The 19743-nt window shown below is 34.0% G+C and overlaps 2 protein-coding genes across 3 annotated transcripts; one reads left to right on the top strand and one right to left on the bottom strand.

The window, feature by feature from the left end:
• Positions 1-7305: 7305 nt before the first annotated feature.
• On the top strand, positions 7306-9141 carry LOC118038821 (pentatricopeptide repeat-containing protein At2g22410, mitochondrial). Its single transcript, XM_035045259.2, has one exon. The coding sequence runs from the start codon at positions 7306-7308 to the stop codon at positions 9139-9141; it is 1836 nt and encodes a 611-aa protein (XP_034901150.2).
• A 504-nt stretch (positions 9142-9645) lies between these two features.
• On the bottom strand, positions 9646-16961 carry LOC118038822 (uncharacterized). 2 transcript variants are annotated; one of them, XM_035045260.2, is made up of 11 exons: positions 16514-16961; positions 15989-16113; positions 14443-14887; positions 14205-14320; positions 13288-14071; positions 12491-12949; positions 11933-12121; positions 11635-11862; positions 10882-11221; positions 10506-10695; positions 9646-10294 (listed from the first exon to the last, which is right to left on the bottom strand). In XM_035045260.2, the coding sequence occupies exons 1-11, from the start codon at positions 16721-16723 to the stop codon at positions 9829-9831; spliced, it is 3552 nt and encodes a 1183-aa protein (XP_034901151.1). In that variant the 5' UTR covers positions 16724-16961; the 3' UTR covers positions 9646-9828. The 2 variants fall into 2 exon arrangements, with proteins under 2 accessions (XP_034901151.1, XP_073265037.1); XM_073408936.1 differs by having other exon boundaries at positions 11933-12115.
• Between the last annotated feature and the right edge of the window lie 2782 nt (positions 16962-19743).

Below are 19743 nucleotides of genomic sequence, written 5' to 3'. Positions count from 1 at the left end.
ATGAGTAAGTTGATTATAGGAAACTTGTGTATCAATAATGTTAAGAGATTTGTAGGATAGAAATGGCTATCATAAATGATGAAAGAATACATTAAAATATTTTAATTGTGTTTTAGACTTGTAAGCTAAAATTTTGACAGTTTTGTCACCTGAGTTACAATAGGAGTTAGGACACACAAGTAAGGGAGTTTGAAATATATTTCTTCATGAAAGTTGTAGCTTGAGGTGTTAAATTTCAAATAAAATTGACCTTACTTTATTTGGAGTTGAAAACTTCCATTATGGACAAATAATGAAAGGAATGTCAAATTAGATTTCTATTAGGTTGAATGGGTATGCTATTGTTAAGGATACATTTCAGAAGGTAAATAGCAGAACTAGGTATTGCTTCCTTTATGAAAGTTGTAGCCTTACATCTTGGCTTCCTGAAAATACTAACCATGCCCAAAACAAAGCTTTACAACTCTAGATATAATTAAAATACCAAAAGTGTTTAGGGTTGAGTAGACTAAACCAATCAAGATTTTACAAATTTCTAATGTTGCTTTGAATTATTGTTAATAGATAATTTTAACATGAAAACTAAGAAAATGAGTATGAATATAAAGGATATGTGTGTGTGTGTGTGTGTGTGTGTGTGATTTTGAAAGTTTTTCTTGTTAATATTTGAATGAGAATAGAACTAAAATGTGGTTGATGGTTGAAATCTAATAATAATCATAACCATAATGATATAGGGAAAGTTGTTGGGTCAGAGAAACAATTAGGAGTGATAGTACAAGAACATGCACTAGGTAGGTGTTATCCTCTTTGCCATATTTTTATATTATAGTTTTGAATATTAGTTTATGATAAATTCTTAAAGTGTTTTTGTATATCTAAGTTGAGGATGATGTTGGAAAAAAAAAAAAGTAAAGTGGATTGAATTTGACTAATACCTTGAGTGGTACTAAAGACATCAGTTAATCTAATGATCGAAACTGACCTTGACTAGTACCCTAAGTGGTACTCAAGGTGTCAATGAATCTGACAACAAAGATTAAATATGACTAGTACCTTGAGTGGTACTAAAGGCGTCGGTGCACTTGATGACCAGAATTAAGATTGACTAGTGCACAAGCAATGCTAGAGGCATCAGGATATCTAATGACCAAGATGATATGTTATTTAGAGGTTTAAATAACAATAATGAAAAATAAAGACACTATATAAATTGGATACTTTTAAGGTATTCACTGGATAAAGAGTTCACTTTCATGTTATGTTATTATAACAAAAGAAATAAAAATAAAATAAATAAATATAACCTTGTTTTGTTATATTGGTCATTAAACAATGTTTCTCATTAAATAATCAAATTTTGATTTTAGAATCTTTTCTCATTCATACCGAGCAATAGACTACTTTTGTGTTTTGATTAGTAACTATTAAGGTTGTTGTAGGAATTTTTACAACTTCTCATGTATTATAATTTTGAAAATGTCTTTTTATATGCATATGAATCTGAATGTTAATAGCATGAAATATTTTATTCTTATAACCATGTAGTAATATTATTGCATAATAGCACTTTTTATTTTTATATAGGAATATTTGAGTTTTCTTTTACTACTCTCTTATATCTTAATTATATATTTATTGTAGAGGAAAAAAAAAGTTTTATGATGACTAGATTAAATATGATAATGATTACTAGACGATTCGATTATATGTTTAACTTGTGATAATTGTGAATGATAAATGATGTTGACATTTGAAAGTGCTAAAATCTAGGAGAAACTCTACTGAATTTTAGTGGAATTAAAAATATCACGTTAAGATTTGACCTAATGAAATAATGAATGATATAAGAACAAAAAAAAATCCTTGGTTTTAAATCTAATCATGGTGGACTGTAACTGATAATTTGTAATTAAAAGTTGGAGATGTTACACCAATGTAATCTATTGGTATCATTAGTTTTCCAAACTATGAACGACTAACAAAATTTTAACCAGTGTCAATACCAATATAACTCATTGGTATCATTAATCTCCCAAACCAGGAATGAAAAAAATATCAATATCAATGTAACTTATTTGCATCATTAATCTCCCAAGCCGGGAATGACTAATCAAAGTTAAGAAATGTCAATACAAATGTAGCCCATTGGTATCATTAGCCTTCCAAACTCGAAGTAGCTAATCAAGATCCTTAATATTGTTGATTATGCCCTTTGTTAATGTTGATTCCAATATATTTATTGATATCATTAGCCTCCATCACTTGGAATGGTGAATCAAATTCACTTTTTTTTTCTTTCACCTTTTTTTTCCTTTTTATACACTACCCATAACTTGTACATTAAAAAAATTTACAGATAAAATATTTTAAATGATTTAATTAAATGACTAGCCAAATTTAATAAATATCAATATAAATATAACATATTGGTATCATTAGCCTTCCAAATCCAGAGTAGCTAATCAAGATCCTTAATATTGTTGATTGTGCCCTTTGTTAATGTCGATGCCAATATACTTATTGACATCATTAGCCTCTATGACTTGGAATGGTGAATCAAATTCACTTTTTTTTTCTTTCACCTTTTTTTTCCTTTTTATACAATACCCATAACTTGTACATTAAAGAAATTTACAGATAAAATATTTTAAATAATTTAATTAAATGACTAGCCAAATTTAATAAATGTCAATATAAATATAACCTATTGGTATCATTAGCCTTCCAAATCCGGAGTAGCTAATCAAGTTTCTTAATATTATTGATTGTGCACTTTGTTAATGTCGATGTCAATATACTTATTAACATTATTAGCCTTTATGATTTGGAATGACGAATCAAATTCACTTTTTTTTTTCTTTCACCTTTTTTTTCTTTTTTATACACTACCCATAAATTGTACATTAAAGAAAATTATAGATAAAATATTTTAAATGATTTAATTAAATGGCAAGCCAAATTTTAAAAATATCAATATAAATGTAATCCATTTGTATCATTAGCCTTCCAAACCCGGAGTAGCTATTCAAGTTCCTTAATATTGTTGATTGTGCACTTTGTTAATGTTGATGCCAATAAATTTATTGACATCATTAGCCTCCATGACTTGGAATGAGGAATCAAATTCATTTTCTTTTTTTTTCACCTTTTTTTTTTTTTATAAACTACCCATAACTTATACATTAAAAAAATTACAGATAAAATATTTTAAAATGATTTAATTAAAATATTAAGGTGTAGGACAACTACCTTTTATTCGTGACGTCCCTAGACCCACTTTAAATTGTGATTTAACTGAACAGTATCCTTGCCATCACATTATTTAACTTATTTCCATTAAATTTTATTTTATTTTTAAACTTAGGAACCATATCTAGGTTCCTCCACCGTAATTCTCAACACCTAAAAATTATTTTCTTTTTCTTCATACAATTTGTCATCATCACAGCACAATTTATTTTGAAAACACATTTTCATGATATTTACATAGGTGATTCAGATCAATTTATTACTCTTCTTTATTGTCCAATTTAGCCAGATTATACCCATGAAAATCAAGGATTCTCTTAACTCTCACACAACCAAATCATCATAATTCATTTATTATACCTTTATTCAAGCATAATTTAACTCGATATTCTAATAATTAAACCATATTAAATGCATCCCTCATTTAGCAAGTCTTGATTTGTTAAATCAATTATCAAGGTAATTAAACCAAATGAATCAAATCTCCCTATACCCAAGCTTGAAGCTTGGCCGAAATCCCTACCATGGCGGAGCATGCCCCTATTTAATTTTTTGTTTCCTAAATTTACTCTTTACTCATTCCTTTTGTTACCCATTTAACATGTATCAAGTGTTAAATAAACAATTTTAAACAATTCTTCATGAACCCTAACTTTCCATAATAGTTAACATTTCATTAAAGTGCATAAATCCACAACAAAACTAAATCAAATAATTTATACTTCTTACGTCTTAATCACCAATAAAAGAGTAGAAATCAACCAAGAACCTAGTTTTTTCCTCACTTTTTCTCTTCTCCTCCCAGAACCATCCCTCAATACTCAATAAATCCTAGAAAACCTTCACTTTTTCTAACTCAAATCTTCTTTTAATTCCTTTTGATTACTAAAACTAACCCTCTTTAATTTTATTTTCCAAGATTTACTAAGGTTTAACCAAGAAAACCATAACCCGCCCCCCCGGGCAACAATGAGAGGGGGGCATTTATAGTCAACTTTTTGCTATTTGCAATTTTACTCTATTTGCCTTTATGTTTTTATTTTTCCCCACAAGATTCTCTCTTTCTATTAAATTAGTGTTATTTATCCTTCCTCTTATTCAATTTCACCCCCTCTTCATTTAGTTTAATTTATAATTTTAAAAATTAACCCTTGCATTACTGGGTTAAATTCTTAATATTTCATTAATACCATGAAATCCTTTAACCGGGGGTTTCCAAGCCGGACATTCCATCTCAGCCCTTTTTTTTAATATTGAAAAATTCAGACCGGGGATTTACACTAAGAGAGAGTAATAAAAGAGAAAAGAAAAGGGGTTTTTTGGATTGTTATAATGAAGAAGCAATGAAATTTGTGGCAGTAAATATTAGGGTTTTTTTTCTAGAATTAATATAACAATCATAGATAACTATAGTGTTCAAGATGGTGATCTAATAATGGCATTGAGCTTTACAAGAACATGGAGACTTCATTGATCTCATAACTTTAGTGATTGCATATTGCTTTCTTTATTATAGTAGATTATTTCAAAGTTTCTCCTTGTATTCTTTTTTATATGATGAAGTTATTTTCACGTAAATTTGATATTTCTTAGTTGTGTTTTTGTGATTGATTTCTCTTATACTCGTGATTGTTGTGTGTATTTAACTTATATTATTTGCCAAAAAAAAAATTATATATAGATTATAACCCCAACAATTGAAATGTCTCAGAAATTGCTCACCAACAGGCAACAACACTTGAATTATTCATTCATGTGACCGAAACTGAGAATTTATTATTATTTGTAATGAAATTGAAAAACAAAATTACAACTAGGTATATATCTTCTTCATTATTTTCAGTGCTTTAAAATTCAAACAACTAAATGAGAATAGTAAGCATGAGTTAATAAAAAGCACTGAATCAAATATGTAACATAGAAGAGAAACTTCTCTCCTTTTTTTTCCTGATTAAGTCAAAAAATAGATTTAATTGAATATCAAAATTGGCCCCAACCAGAAGCAGAAAGCAAAGAAACTTGTGGTAGAAAGAATGAGTGCAAAACTACTTTTACGTCGAAGAACAAAGAACTTCTTGAACAAGAATTCAAATAAAGATTCCTCAAACCTGTTCCGAGGTTTATCCAATCAAGAAGTCGGGTACCAAATCATATAGATTAATTTAGATTAATCTAAAAAAAATTAAAAAAATATATTTGAAATTATATTATCTCACATATAAAAATTAAAAATAATTTATGTGAATGTAAGCTATATATGTTATAAACAATGAAGCTTAAAAATTTATTTTAAAAGGTTTTTTATTCATTTTTTTTTTTTAAATTGAAGTATTTAAATCAAAAAAACTTTTTTATCTTACATTAAAAAATATAATTTTTTTTATGAATATAAAATATATATATATATATACTAATAAAATTTTATAGTATTAATATAATAAATTTTAATATTAATTAGCAAGCAGAAAGAGTGGTAGGATTGTACTATTTTAGATGCTTTGCTTCGAGGAACAACCCACCTAAACAAGAAATGTGGGGCTAGGTGTTTGCATTATAATTTTTTGGCTTGGCGGGCGAAAAAAGCACCCACCCGTGAAAAGTGTTTGCCAATCAATTCCTGTCGTAGATAAATATGTTGGTTTTGGTGTTCGTAAATTTACTTTGTTTTCGGGAACAATCATCCAAGATAATTTGTTCCACCTCTTAACAAATAAGTATTTGTAAATTACTTTTTTCTTAAAAAAAAAAAAAAAGATGAGGTTTCTATTTGGTTGCAACAAGTCACGTGGGTTAGGTCTCCACGAGCCCAATGCAACCCTGATTTTCTTCTTCATTGGAACTAGTTAGGGTTTTGGATTGTCCAAGTCTCAAATCAACCCTGATTTTTTTCTTTATTAGAATTAGTTAGGGTTTTGGGTTGTCTAAGTCTCAAATCAACTTATCAGATCAAGTCGAGTCTAATAACTATGATACTAGTAGTAGATTAGAAGCTTGATAATGCTATAAAAGGGATTAGTCTTCAAGGTTCAAGAATACTCTAGTACAACCCAAAAATACCAACAAGAAAGAAAAAAAAATGAATTGTTATTATCGATGATGCTTTTTAAAAGTGTTTTTTATTTAAAAACATCTCAAAATAATTTTTTTAGACTTGTTTTATTTTTTACTTCAAAACTATGAAAAAGTACTAAAAATATTAATTTTATATTTTTTTAAGTAAAATGTATTTTTAAAACACAAAATACCCAATCAAAATAGACACTCAAATGTAGAATTTCTTGTAATTTCAAACACTCGTAAAATGTTAATAATAGTATTTTAAAAGAGAAGTTGAAAGCTATAATTGAAGAAGCTTAAACCAAGATGTGATATATAACAAAAGATTAGGAAAAGCTTAGACCAATAATTATTAACTTTTCTTTTTCTCTGCCGATTTTTTTTTTTTAATTCTTGTTTTCTTACAAATTCTTATTAGTACCTAGTTACGAGATAGCATACATGTAAATATCCAACAAAATAAATATTGTTCAAATAGAAAATACTAAATTTAAGATATTCAAATAGTAGAATAATAAAAATTTAGAATTCAAATAAAAAATATTAAAAAATTAGACACTAAATATACAGTTTTTTTCCATCGTTTCTAAAAAATTGTAAGCCATTTATTATTAATTAACAATAGTAATTTAAATATGAAAAAAATCAGTGACTCAAGTAGATAAAATAATAATAAAATAATAATTATTATTATTATTATTAAAAAAAAATAAGAAAAAGGTTAAAAGGTAAATAAGTTTTTTCTACTGTAATTAAATATTAGAATCAAAATCAGCCTTCAAACTTTAAAAATTCACATTTCAGGCAAAGAACAGAAAGTCCATTCATATGAACCAATTATTGTCTTCTTCAAGAAGTGTAGCCACCGCCACCGCCACTTTAATCTCTTCTCTCACATTTCAGTCTCTAAAGCAATTCTCATCGACTACGACAACAAAACCAACCAAATGGAACTCACCAACCAACACCATAATCACTCACCCAATTCTCTTAGCAATGGAATCATGCACTTCAATGCTTCAATTGAAGCAAATCCAAGCTCACATGACAAAAACCGCTCTCATTACCCACACTTTCCCAGTTAGTCGTGTCTTAGCCTTTTGCGCTCTCTCTGACTCTGGAGATATAAACCATGCCCATCTTCTGTTTTCCCAGTTACAATACCCCAATACTTATATTTGGAATACCATGATTAGAGGCTACTCTAAAGCCAAAATGGGCCAAATTGGCTTCTTGTTTTTCTGCCAAATGGTTCAGAAAGGTGTTGAAATGGACTGTAGGAGTTTTGTTTTCGCGCTCAAGGCGTGCGAGCAGTCTTTGGAAGTTTTAGAAGGAAAATCAGTTCATTGTGTTGTTTGGAAGATGGGTTTTGTTTATACTTTGTTGGTTCAGAACGGGTTGGTTCATTTTTATGGTTTGCGTGGTTGTTTGGGTTTAGCTCGTCAAGTGTTTGATGAAATCTCTGAAAGAGATGTTGTGTCTTGGACTTCTATGATTGATGGGTATTCTAAGCATAAATGGTTTGATGAGGCCTTGAAACTTTTTGACTCCATGTTAATGTATGGTGGTGTCGAGCCAAATGAGGTTACTATGATTGCAGTTCTTTCATCTTGCTCCCAGAAGGGGGATTTGATATTGGGGAAGACTTTTCACGAGTATGTAAAAACAAGGAATGTGACTCGTAGCTTAAATCTGATGAATGCAATCTTGGATATGTATGTGAAATGTGGCTGCTTGGATTCTGCTAGAGAGATTTTTGATACCATGGGGATTAGAGATGTGTTCTCATGGACAAGTATGGTTAACGGGTATGCTAAAAACGGTGAGCTAGAGATGGCGAGAACATTGTTTAATGAGATGCCTGAGAGGAATGTGGTTTCTTGGAATGCCATGATTGCTGGGTATTCACAAAATAACCAACCAAAGGAAGCTTTAGAATTGTTTCACAACATGTTGGAGGCTGCATTTGTTCCAATGGAGAATACATTAGCTTGTGTGCTCCCTGTTTGTGGTCAATTGGGTTGCCTTGATGTTGGTCAGTGGATCCATCGAAACTACGTCAGAATGAGATACAACGAAATTAGTGTGATCTTAGCAAATGCGCTCATAGACATGTATGCTAAATGCGGAGTCCTACATGAAGCTGCAAAAGTTTTTAATGACATGCCAGAGAGAAACTTGGTCTCCTGGAATTCCATGATTACTGCTTATGCTTCTCATGGGCACGCTAAGCAAGCTCTGAATGTTTTTGAGCAAATGATAAGTGGAGGGTTTAAGCCAGATGATATTACTTTGGTGGGTGTCCTGTCAGCTTGCAGTCATGGTGGCTTAGTTGCCGAAGGTCGAGAGTATTTTCAAAACATGAAACGAAAGTATGGTATAGAACCCAAGAATGAACACTATGCTTGTATGATCGATTTACTCGGTCGAGTTGGACTCCTAGAAGATGCATACGAGCTAATAACCAAGATGCCAATGGAGCCAAGTGCAGCTGCATGGGGTGCCCTGGTCCATGCTTGTAGGATGCATGGGAATGTTGAAGTAGCTAAGATTGCTGCTCCTAGACTCTTGGAGCTGGACCCTGAAGACAGCGGTATCTATGTTCTGCTAGCTAATATTTGGGCCAATGGGAGAAGATGGGGTGATGTCAAAATGGCAAGACGAATGATGAGGGAGAGGAGGGTGAAGAAGATCCCTGGGCGTAGCATTGTAGAAGTTGAGGGCCAGTTTCACGAGTTTTTGGCTGGTGATGAATCACACCCGCAATCTGAAGGCATTTATAACGCATTAGATCAATTATTTGCAATGTCTAAACTAGAGGGACTGTTTTGAAAACTTGAAATTTATTAAATTGATTTTTTCTATTTTTTAATCAAAGTAATTTTGTATAAAGGTCCGGAAGTTATAATTTAGTTTATTTGATTATTAAGCCATGTTAATGTTAATTGCACTAAAATAAAAACTAAAGATATAAAATAATTAATAGATGAGATATATCCGTGTATTTATGGCCGTTTACCATCAGATGATTCTCTCTTAAAATTAATAATTATTAAAAATTACAGTGTTTTTCCTACTGTAATCACTATCATTATATAATAATCCTAAATTATATTTTCCAGGAGATTCCTTCATTCAAGAGTTTTATTAATTTAGTCCCAAAAATAGTAACATTAGCTTTACATTATTTCCAAATTCAATATAACCTAACAAAAAAAATTATAAATCTTTTTTTCTTATATATTGACTAGTTCTTCAATGCATTCATACCTAATAAATTCTCTTTAAGGATTTATATGAAACTTTATTTTTAAAAAAAAATAAACAAGCAGAAGCTTTATCTTAAATAATAATATTTACAGCATCTTCTTGTTCCATTACACGAGAAGAATTCTTACATCACACCCCCACGTTATCCCAATCTACAACTGCAATTAATCACAAGCTTTACTTACACACAGTTCCCTGTACAGGCGTGCATGAATTATTTATTCACCTCTCTTACACAGCACGAATACATCACATGTTATCGGTCAGAGTTATATACCATGGCCTGTGAACGCCGATTGATACGGTAGCTGCCACCACTAATACTTCAGCAGTTGCCACCACTCTTTCTGCCAGCATGACAGCTCCAATTGACCGGAGTGCCGTCTGTGACAATTTTCTTCCCCAGGGTCCACTGCCCCCAAGCACAATTCCCCTTAGAGCCAGATAAACAGCGCGGGAAACTATTTCAAAAACAGGATCCCCGGCCTGCAAGCTCTTTGCTAACATCCTAGCCATGACTAACTTTCTTGGCTTATGCTCCTCATCATTTTGCGAGAACCCGCTCACTACTTCGACTATTTCTTCAATACCTACATCATCAACACGGTCTAGGACTTCTGACAATTTATTACTGCGCTCTAATAGAATGCTCTCCATGTCTGCATTGCTGTTTACCGCTCGCTCTGTCAGGAGAGTTTGCTGGTAAACAAGAATGCTGCATATCATTAAGTTTCAGATCCGTTAGTAACACTCTTACACCAAATAAAGATACATGAGAAAGCTCTACACAAAATGCAGCCCCAAAGAAATGGAAATAGAAAACAATGAGGGAGTATCTTTCCAATCAATCCATCTGGTCTCAAAAAGGCAGTGTTGTTAGAAAATTTTGAAGTAGCATCTCAAAGGACGGTCTGTGGATCACTTACCTGGTAGAAATTACTATCATTTTCTGAATTTCAGCCTGCACAGACCTCAACCGAGACAGGTTTAGCATAAAAGTTTCAGGCAAAGTTTCTTTTGTCAGACCAGAAACCCCACTCACAATCTTCAACAATCCAAGCCTCACCAACAAATCAATTCTTTCACCAGTGCATTCTGGTTCTGGTTGTTGGTTATCTGATTGAAACAGGATAAAAAATGAGGATGTTGGAAGAAATGTAATTACCATACAAGATAACTGACGCTTTTCATTTTCAAGCAAACTACTAAACAAGCTCATGTCATGACAAACTTTCTTGTCAACTTTGCAAAGATCTAGATATTGTGTATGAATTTACAATTTTTACCAAGTAGCTGGCATACCTGTCTCTGAAGGTACAGAAGTAGAGCCCATTGCACTGCCATTTGTCTTGGCCAGAAAGCTTCCACCGGTTCTAAGGGTAGTGAGAGGTACAGAAACCTGTGATGAACTGTCATGGCTCTTCAAAGAAAAGAGAGAATTCTTGTGCTCTTCCCACTCTTGATCTTCACTATTCTTAACAGATGAAAGCCACTGCATTGTCAGCGGTAGAGAGATACAGGCATCCGAATTAGACCCATAATGCTTGGCAAAGGCTTTTCTAAGGTAATCCAAACCAGCAGGACCTGTTAACAAAGGCTCCATCATCCTTATTCGTACTTTACTAATCTCTTGCTTGAGAGCCTGTCAAATATGTAGATCATTCAGATAACTGTAACTCTCAAAAGCGTATTAGGTTCAGCAAGAAAATATAATGTGGCCAACACAAATAGAAAGCAGCGAACAGGAAAAGAAAAGGCTATGAATGTCAAGCAGTTGATCACATATAATACAGAGATTGGCTGTAGAGAGGTGCTCGTATTCTGTTATATGGACATTACAGCAGATATGATCCACAAAAATACATGCTAAATAGGAAAATTTTCTAGCAGTGTTTTCCCCGAAAACATGAATGATCATGTATATTGAAGCAAATATAAGACATTTTTCATTCTGTCTGAAATGACCAGAAATAAGTTCCTGCAAAGTTGACTCAGAAGAGCAATACATGAGCCTAGAGCAAGAACAAAAGAAAAGGTATGAATGAATATGCAGACCTGAATCTGCTCCAGCACAAAGCGTAGACCCTTGATCATTGCAGCAATATGTGGATGCTTCGATTCATCTTGGGTCTGACAAGTCTCAGCCAACTCTTTCAACAATTTCTGATGCAGAGCCTTCATTACATCCTCCTGGGCTGGAGAGGAGAGTTTCTGCAACGTAACTAATGCAAACTCTAGAATCTTTCCACAGTAACCAATGTCCAGGTTACCTGACTTTAGAACCTAATAATAAGAGAAGGGAAATTAGTATTGCAACAGATATAACACCCTAGTAGTAGGAAAAGATCCCCACCTGAGAGAGAAGATCTAGATCAATAGCTTCAACAATCTCTTGTTTCCAGCTCTCTGGAGCCAGCTCCTGAATTCCATCCCTCACCTCCCCCACAAGTTGAACGACCCGATCATATTTGGGCTCATCCTGTTTCATTGATTCCATGACACTATCCCAGAAAGCTGCCTCCATTGTCTCTCTCACCTTTGCCTGAAAGCAATAAGGTGAGCAGGGAAAATTAGCATTTAAATTCTAAAAATTGTTTTGATTATTGATAAGAGTTTCCAGTGAAATCTAGACAGAGTTGTGATAAATGTCAAAGTTTGAATAAACTTTAGAGGCTTAGACTTAATAAATGATAGCAAAATCACTTTTTAACAAGCTTCCACAAAACAGTATATTAATATCATAGGAGCTTTATAGGAGGAGCAACCATTATTCCCAAAGCATGCAACTGCAAACAAAATAATAAAATAAAAAAGAAGTAATGAAACTAATGGAGATATGATTATGCCAATTTCAATATCTTCCAATGGATTGATTATTGGTTAATGATTATAGTTGTCTTAATGCACAAACCTTGATACTACTTTCATCTTTGTCAGAAATATTGAATCTATCAACAAAACCATGGCGTTTCTCATGGAGAAATTCATTTACGATCAATTCATTCTCTGTTAATGATTTTCCAACAGCAGAACCTGATGGACCATCTAAGCAACAGCTGCTACTTGCAGAGGAACCAAATTCTTTAGCTGAGGAGGTATCTTCTCTGAATAAGTAGCGAACTACATGGCTTGGCCTCTGAATACCATCACTCACATTATTTCTATTAGCAGTGTTAGCAACAGAAGGAGCATATAGGGGCATGCTAGGAGATGGAAGATGCATTATTGGTGACCCTACTGGACTTCCATTTTCCTTGGCTTGAAAATACTTTGATCGGGTTTCAGATAGTGCAATTTCCATTCGCCCAATACCAGCATCTCCACTCAGGTGTTGTACCTTTTCCCTTATAAGTTTTTGATCTTCTGCAACCTGTATTGAAACAATTAAAAGACAATCATCTTAATGAAAATACCAATATGGGAAGGAACATTCTGCATGAATACTTTATCAAAACGCTTAACAAAAATCAATCTAAATTCAGATGATCATTTGTTCAATTACTCGAACATCCCCTTTCAATAACAAAGGTAAACGCAATTAATGGTACATGCCAAGAGTTGAAAGGGCAGCAATTATCCAAGACTTTCACATCACTATAAAAGAAAAAAAAAGGTCTCTCTTTTTTTTTACTTCAAAACCATTTTAATGTGACAACATTTGTTCATGTCATGTACATCAGCTACTATTTAAGTGGATAAAGATAAGACCTGATTCTGAATGGCTTTCATATCATGAGTAAGAATATCACTACTCCCTCCTGGGGTGAGCTTGCATTTCTGGATCATAGAGAGCTCAAGCTGGCAAGCAGCTCTCACCAAGTCCTCCTCCAATGACTGAGCATCCTTAACCTTCCACACCGCAAAGCAATTCAAGTAGGAGCACCATTCTTTATCAAAAGCTGCAAGCTGAGACCTGAACGTGCAATGTTTCTGTGAAATGGATTCAGACTCCTTATCAGAACTGTGCATGGGCCCATCCAGTATAATCCTTATCAACAACTCAAACTCTCGGATGAAAGATTCAGCAGACTTGGCCAGAGCAATCTCACGCTCCCCTTGACCACTGAAAACAGCATCTGGATGACCTAAAATCATGTAGGCACAAAGAACTATTCTCACTGGATACCTTGACATTTTAGCGGCACGTCTGGCAGACTCCCCAGAGGCACCTACTTTTTTGGCCTCTCTACTCCTTGTATAAGACCTGGGAGTGGTCCTTTTCTTAGGGGTGGCAACTCTTTTGAGAAGGTGATCAATGTTGTCCAAGCTGGAAGGATGATCCATGGCAGCAACAGCCATTGAGACTCTAAAGCGGCTCTCAAGACGATCAAGTAGACCTTCTACAGTCTGAAGAGTACCAGTCAATTGAATCAGACGAGCTAGTTGCTCAAATGGCATTGACTTCACACAGTTCTCATTGATTTTCAAGGCATCATAGTCTTTTGCCAGGTCTATGGTAGTTCTCCTTGACCTAAGGAACTGCCTCCAGCACCTAAAAGAACGTGAGCAAGTATACATTATTCAGGTGAAATTTATACTAAAGAGCAAGCCAGATGTTTTTGTACAGGGCTAATGTTTGGCAGATTCACCAAAACTTCACAAGATAGCAAGTGCAGATTATATACCTTGCTAATTTTCTAGAAAGGAGATCAGCCTGCTGGTGCATCTTATTCCAGTTTACCCGAACTGAACTATGCTGAAGTCCTCTTTGCCTCAAAAATTCTGCTCTTTGTCTCTTTGCCTGATTATCATAAAACTCAACGAAAAGCCCAGGAAATGAGCAGCAAAACAAAGGCAACCAGCTTACAATTGAATATAAGAAGATAACAGTTATTAATTTCAGAGTTCAGACAATATCTTTACCCTTTGCAGTCGATCTTCCAGCTTTTCCCTCATTCTCCTCCTCTCAATCTCACGTTGGTGAGAGACAGACCTGGCTGCTCGCTGAACTTGCAACAACCTAGCACATGCCCTCTTCTTTTCTGCTTCCAGCAATCCCATACGCTTCATTTCAGCGGCTGCACGCTTTTGGTTAATTGCTGCACGTACACGCTCCTTGTACTTACTTTCCCGAGCCCTTCTTCGCAATAATGATTGGGATGTTCTCTCCTTCAATGTGGCCCTTCTTTGCCTGTAAGCCTTGAGCATAAGCATTCTATTTGCTTCAGCCTGCTGAACCCGTAACTCCACTTTTGTTCCAAGCCTCTCCCTTTCTCTCTCAAAACGCTTCTCCACCCCAGTTTTAGCTGCCTGCCGCAACTCATGCAACCTAGCCAGGCGCATCTGAGCATTTGCCAGAATGCTCAACCTGTAATATCAGAATGCGAACCTGTTAAAAAGTAATATAAAACTATTCTTGGACCTCACCTGACAGTTTAAATTTTTGAGTTAAGAAGGTTCTTTGACATAATATCAGAGTCTTGTTGATCAAGTAGTCACGAGTTTAATTTCACCACCCCCATTTTATTTTTTAAAAATTTAAGTACAAGGTCGTGTGGACCTATGCAAGTTTCAAGCCCAAATAGCTTTCACTTGAGGAGGTGTGTTGGAGAGTAATATAAAATTATTCTTGAGACCTCACCAAACAACTGAACTTTTTGGATGAGATGGTTCGTTGACAGAGCCCAAACATGCAGCTTGACTAATAATTATAAATTTATAAAATAAAGTGGTTTGAAGGGAATGTTCTTCCAATTTGTTTTAATGGGCAAATCTAACATATTGTATTGACTATAGGGAAACCAAATTAGAACGCAAAAACAAAAAGAAAATATGCAGAGCAATATGCCAAAAAGAATAAGTCTGCAGTGCATATGGAAGAGAATAAAAAATGCAATCTGTTTTTAGAGTTGAAATTTTCAGGCAAAATTATTTTAGATGCCGTCAAGAAAAAGGATAGCACGGGTCAGTATTTGTTTACTAAATGAAATACCATTTGATGATAGGTGACATGCAATAAGGACAAGTGAAAAAACTGTAAAAAAAATATACGGTGCATGAACAAGTGTTGTCAACTAGTATCCATGGATTATGAGCGTAAAAGACACATAGAAATCCTAGGAATGAGAACTCAGGTTAAAACCTTAAGGGACAACGTAGATAGAGAAGAGAGACAAAGAAGAAATTCACAATAATGTCAATAAAAGGTAGGAAAAGAAAAACAAATTATGAATCATAACTAAGGAAGCAGCATCATGACCCATCATTGAAGTAAGTGATGAATCAACACAATATGAGTGAGCCTTGAACAACAATGATAATTCATGTAGATGCTTAATGATCACATGGATAACAATCCACACCACCAACCTTTAACGTCAAAGATAACCACAAAGCTTTAATGTCAAAGACAATAAGTAAATAATCCATTAAAAACTATGGCATAACTCAAAACTAAAAAGGACACGACCTTTTTTGCTCCGCGGCGTGAAGCTTTGCTTCAAGGCGTTGCGCAAGGTCTTCTTCATGAGATGAACACCGTGAGGGGCTTCTTGGCTTTGGTCTAGCCTTGCTTGACAACTTCTCATAGAATTGCTGCTCTCAAACAAATGGCCAAAATAATGGTAGTATATCAATTAAAAATGGTTCTAACATGGAATTGTGTAAACAAAACAAGAAAAGGAAACACTTTTTTCACGCTAAAACAACACAGATGGCTTATAAAATCATCACATTCACAAAATAAGACTTTATAAAAATAATATAATCAACAGAAAATCGCTTCTTCAAGAGAAAAAAATCGGAAATTTAAAAAAAAAAAAAAGAACAGGTAATAATTATGACAATCAATCAAAAGAGAAAAAAAAGAATAATTATGAGTATGAATTTAGACGAAAGTTAAAACGTTGCTCTCTTTGATCATGAAAATAAAAGGCTAAAATTGAATAAAAGAATAAGAAAATAATAAAGTGAAAAAAAGTAAAAAAAAAGGAACCTGTCTACGGAGATGAGCGTGTCGAAGTTTAGCTTCGATTTCTTCAACACTACTAGTTGTTGGAGTCTTGGCTTCTAAGAGTCTTTTTTGAAGCTTTCTCGGTATTCTCCTCGGAGACGAAAACGATACCGTATCACTGACAGGAAAATCAAGCGCAATTCCACCAACCACCAACCCCGTCTCCGGCGACGATTCTACTCCGGCATCCATAATTTAAAATCAAAGAAACAGCAGCAGAAGCAGCAAGTGATGCAAATTCTAACTCTTTTTCTTTCTTTATTTCTTGATGGATTTCTGGTTTTATTTATCTATTTATTTATATTTACAAGAAAAATCAAAGGGAAAAGGCTGCGTCGATTCTTGCTTGAAATTGTTTTTTTTTTTTTTTTTTTTTTTGGAGAGAAAGAAGAAATGGAAAGCGTGTCTGCCTGTGTGTTTATGTTTACGTGAGTTTCTCTTTACTCATCCTCCACTTCTACTTATCTTCATCACCTCCTCGGCTATTTCCTGCCACGTCATCTACCTCAACGGCTCTCTTTTGTCGTTTATTTCTTTTTTCCATGTATTGCCCTTGCCTTTCGTTTTTTTACATAGATGTACTAGTTGTCATGAAAATCAATACGGTTCCGATGGCCGACCGGGTAATTAATCGATATGAAATCTTATTTTTTTTAGTTTTATTTTAAATTAATTTAGAGATTAACTTGGTTAAATTTAATTAATTTAGTTGAGTAGGTTAAACACGCATGAGACCTACCTAGATAAATTTCAAGGATTTTTTAATTTTTTATATAGCATGATATCGCTTCATTTAAAATACTAGAAACAATATTTCTAAAATTAATTCGAATTTACCTGGTAAATTCACAATTTTAATAATCAAGTTTGCTAATGCACTGTTTGTTTTGAGTTAAAAAACTGTGTTGGGTGTGCTTTAAAATTTCATATAAGTTTAAAATATATTAAATTAATAATTTTTTAATAATTTTGATGTATTGATATTAAAAATTAAAAAATATATATTTTGATGTAATTTTAAAAAAAAATACATTTAAAAAACACTTTGTGTCCGATAAACATGATAAAAAGAAAATATTGATTCTCATTTTTATTTGAGAAACTGACAAAATGGATTCAAATCATAACTTTGTGGTAACTTTATTTTTTATGATCTAATTTGCAAAGGGTATTGTGTTTATGCTCTGATATAAGGTGTGATAGGTAGCCTTCTGAGATACTGAAATGCGGTTTACCTACCTCCCATTTCTACACCAAATAAAATAATACTAGGTTGGTTATCGCGCTACGTTATATTGATATATTGTAACTATTGCAAATATATATTTTAAAAAAAATCTAATTACTCGGGTTATAATCCCACGTATGTATTTGGGATTATAATATTGGGAAAAAACCATATACAAGAGCAAAAAGATGATGTTGTTTAATTTTTAGCCGGTTAAAATAACATTTAAAAACATGATTAAAATTGTGTTTTTTAAAATTAGCCGGTTACTGTAAATGATATACACAATCCAACAAATCCAAGCTGATCTGTTTAGCTTCTAAACCGGCAACAAGAATTCAAAAGAGTATCTCATCTTTTATCCTTAGCTGATGCAACAAACTTTCCGTAGCTGATGCAACAAAACTCTGTAATCTGCAGTTAATGCAAACCGTATACTATGTATTTAAACAGCACCAAGAATACAGAAAAAGTATCAAATTCTATTATCTCAATTGATCTACTTCTTTATGGTATCAGAGCCTTTGCTCTAACGAGATTAATTCTATTCCTTTTCTTTCTTCACCTTTCTTCTTTTTCATTTTTTTTTTCTCCATGGCTGAACCCAACAATTTCACAACAGCAACCCCTACGCTTACCACTTCACTACCTGATTCTCCCACTCCTCTTATTTCTCTTACCAGTGGTCAACTCCCTCTTAAACTTACTCATTTGAACTATCCTTCATGGCGTGCTCAATTTAATTCTCTTCTTTTCGGATATGATCTGCAAGGCTTTCTTGATGGAACCAATCCTTGTCCTGATCGCACCTCTGCCATCTTTTCACCATGGATGCGTCAAGATCAACTTTTACTGCATGCTATCCGTATTTCAGTCTCTGACTCTATTGCTCCTCTTATTGCATCAGCTAAAGCCTCAAAAGAGGCATGGGACAAGCTTACTCGTCTTTATGCCAGCCGCTCCAGATCACGTGTCATGAGCCTTAAAGAACGACTTGTTCGTCCTTGTGATTCAAGTTCTCTAAATGAATATCTCCTTTCCATTAAAACCGTTGCTGATGAATTAGCCCTCATTGACACCCCTATATCAGATGATGATATTACAATTGCTATACTCAATGGTGTTGGTCCTGAATTCAAAGAACTCACAGCAGGTATTCGTGCTCGGGAACACCCTATCTCCTATGAAGAACTTCATGATAAATTAATTGATTATGAGGCATATCTTAAAAAAGAGGATTTACGATCCACTCCATCAGTGTTGTCAGCTAACTCTACTCAGCGTTTTAATTCTAATCGTGGTTATCAGTCCACATGGTCTTCAAATCGCAAAGCTCCACAACGCTTTAATTCTCAATCCTCGTGGTCCACTCCACGTCAGTTTCATTCTCCCAATCAGGCTTCTCCCTGGCAATCTCATCACAACACCTATCAGCGCCGTGGCTACAAAGGAATTTGCCAATTCTGTGACCAACAAGGTCATAGTGCGAAACAATGTCCCCGAACCAAGGGTCTCCTTGGTCCCTCACCTGCTGTTCACTGCACCACCACAAACACTGCCACTAGACAACCTTGGCTACTGGACTCTGCTGCCACCAACCATGTCACTGCTGATCTTCAAAATCTATCCCTCCAATCGCCTTATGATGGCCCTGATTCTATTCTCATTGGTGACGGTACAGGTTTGAGTATTACTCATTCTGGTTCCACTCAGATTAATCCCTTCACTATCTCAAATGTTCTCTGTGTTCCTTCAATACAGAAAAATCTAGTGTCTGTGTCTCAATTTTGCAAACAACATCTGACTTCTATTGAATTTTTTTCTTCTCATTTTTCTGTGAAGGACCTCCGCACAGGGCAGATTCTTCTTCAAGGCCCGAATAAGAATGATGTTTATGAATGGCCTCAAACTCTGCATGTGCAACCGTCTGCTATGGTTGGTGTTAAAACATCAGTGAGTGAGTGGCATAAAAGGCTTGGTCACC

The sequence above is a fragment of the Populus alba genome, chromosome 4, assembly GCF_005239225.2.
Source record: "Populus alba chromosome 4, ASM523922v2, whole genome shotgun sequence".
In the NCBI taxonomy this organism is placed as follows: Eukaryota; Viridiplantae; Streptophyta; class Magnoliopsida; order Malpighiales; family Salicaceae; genus Populus; species Populus alba.
This window is presented reverse-complemented; position numbering and strand designations above follow the sequence as displayed.

Excerpts from the sequence above, each read along its gene's own strand:
- LOC118038821 (XM_035045259.2), top strand. The coding sequence starts at position 7,306 with ATGGAATCATGCACTTCAATGCTTCAATTGAAGCAAATCCAAGCTCAC.
- LOC118038822 (XM_035045260.2), bottom strand. The coding sequence starts at position 16,723 with ATGGATGCCGGAGTAGAATCGTCGCCGGAGACGGGGTTGGTGGTTGGT. Across the intron at positions 14,888-15,988 it reads CACGCCGCGGAGCAAAAAAG|GTTGAGCATTCTGGCAAATG; the intron begins GTCGTGTCCTTT and ends CTGATATTACAG. Across the intron at positions 11,222-11,634 it reads TTGTGCTGGAGCAGATTCAG|GCTCTCAAGCAAGAGATTAG; the intron begins GTCTGCATATTC and ends CATATTTGACAG.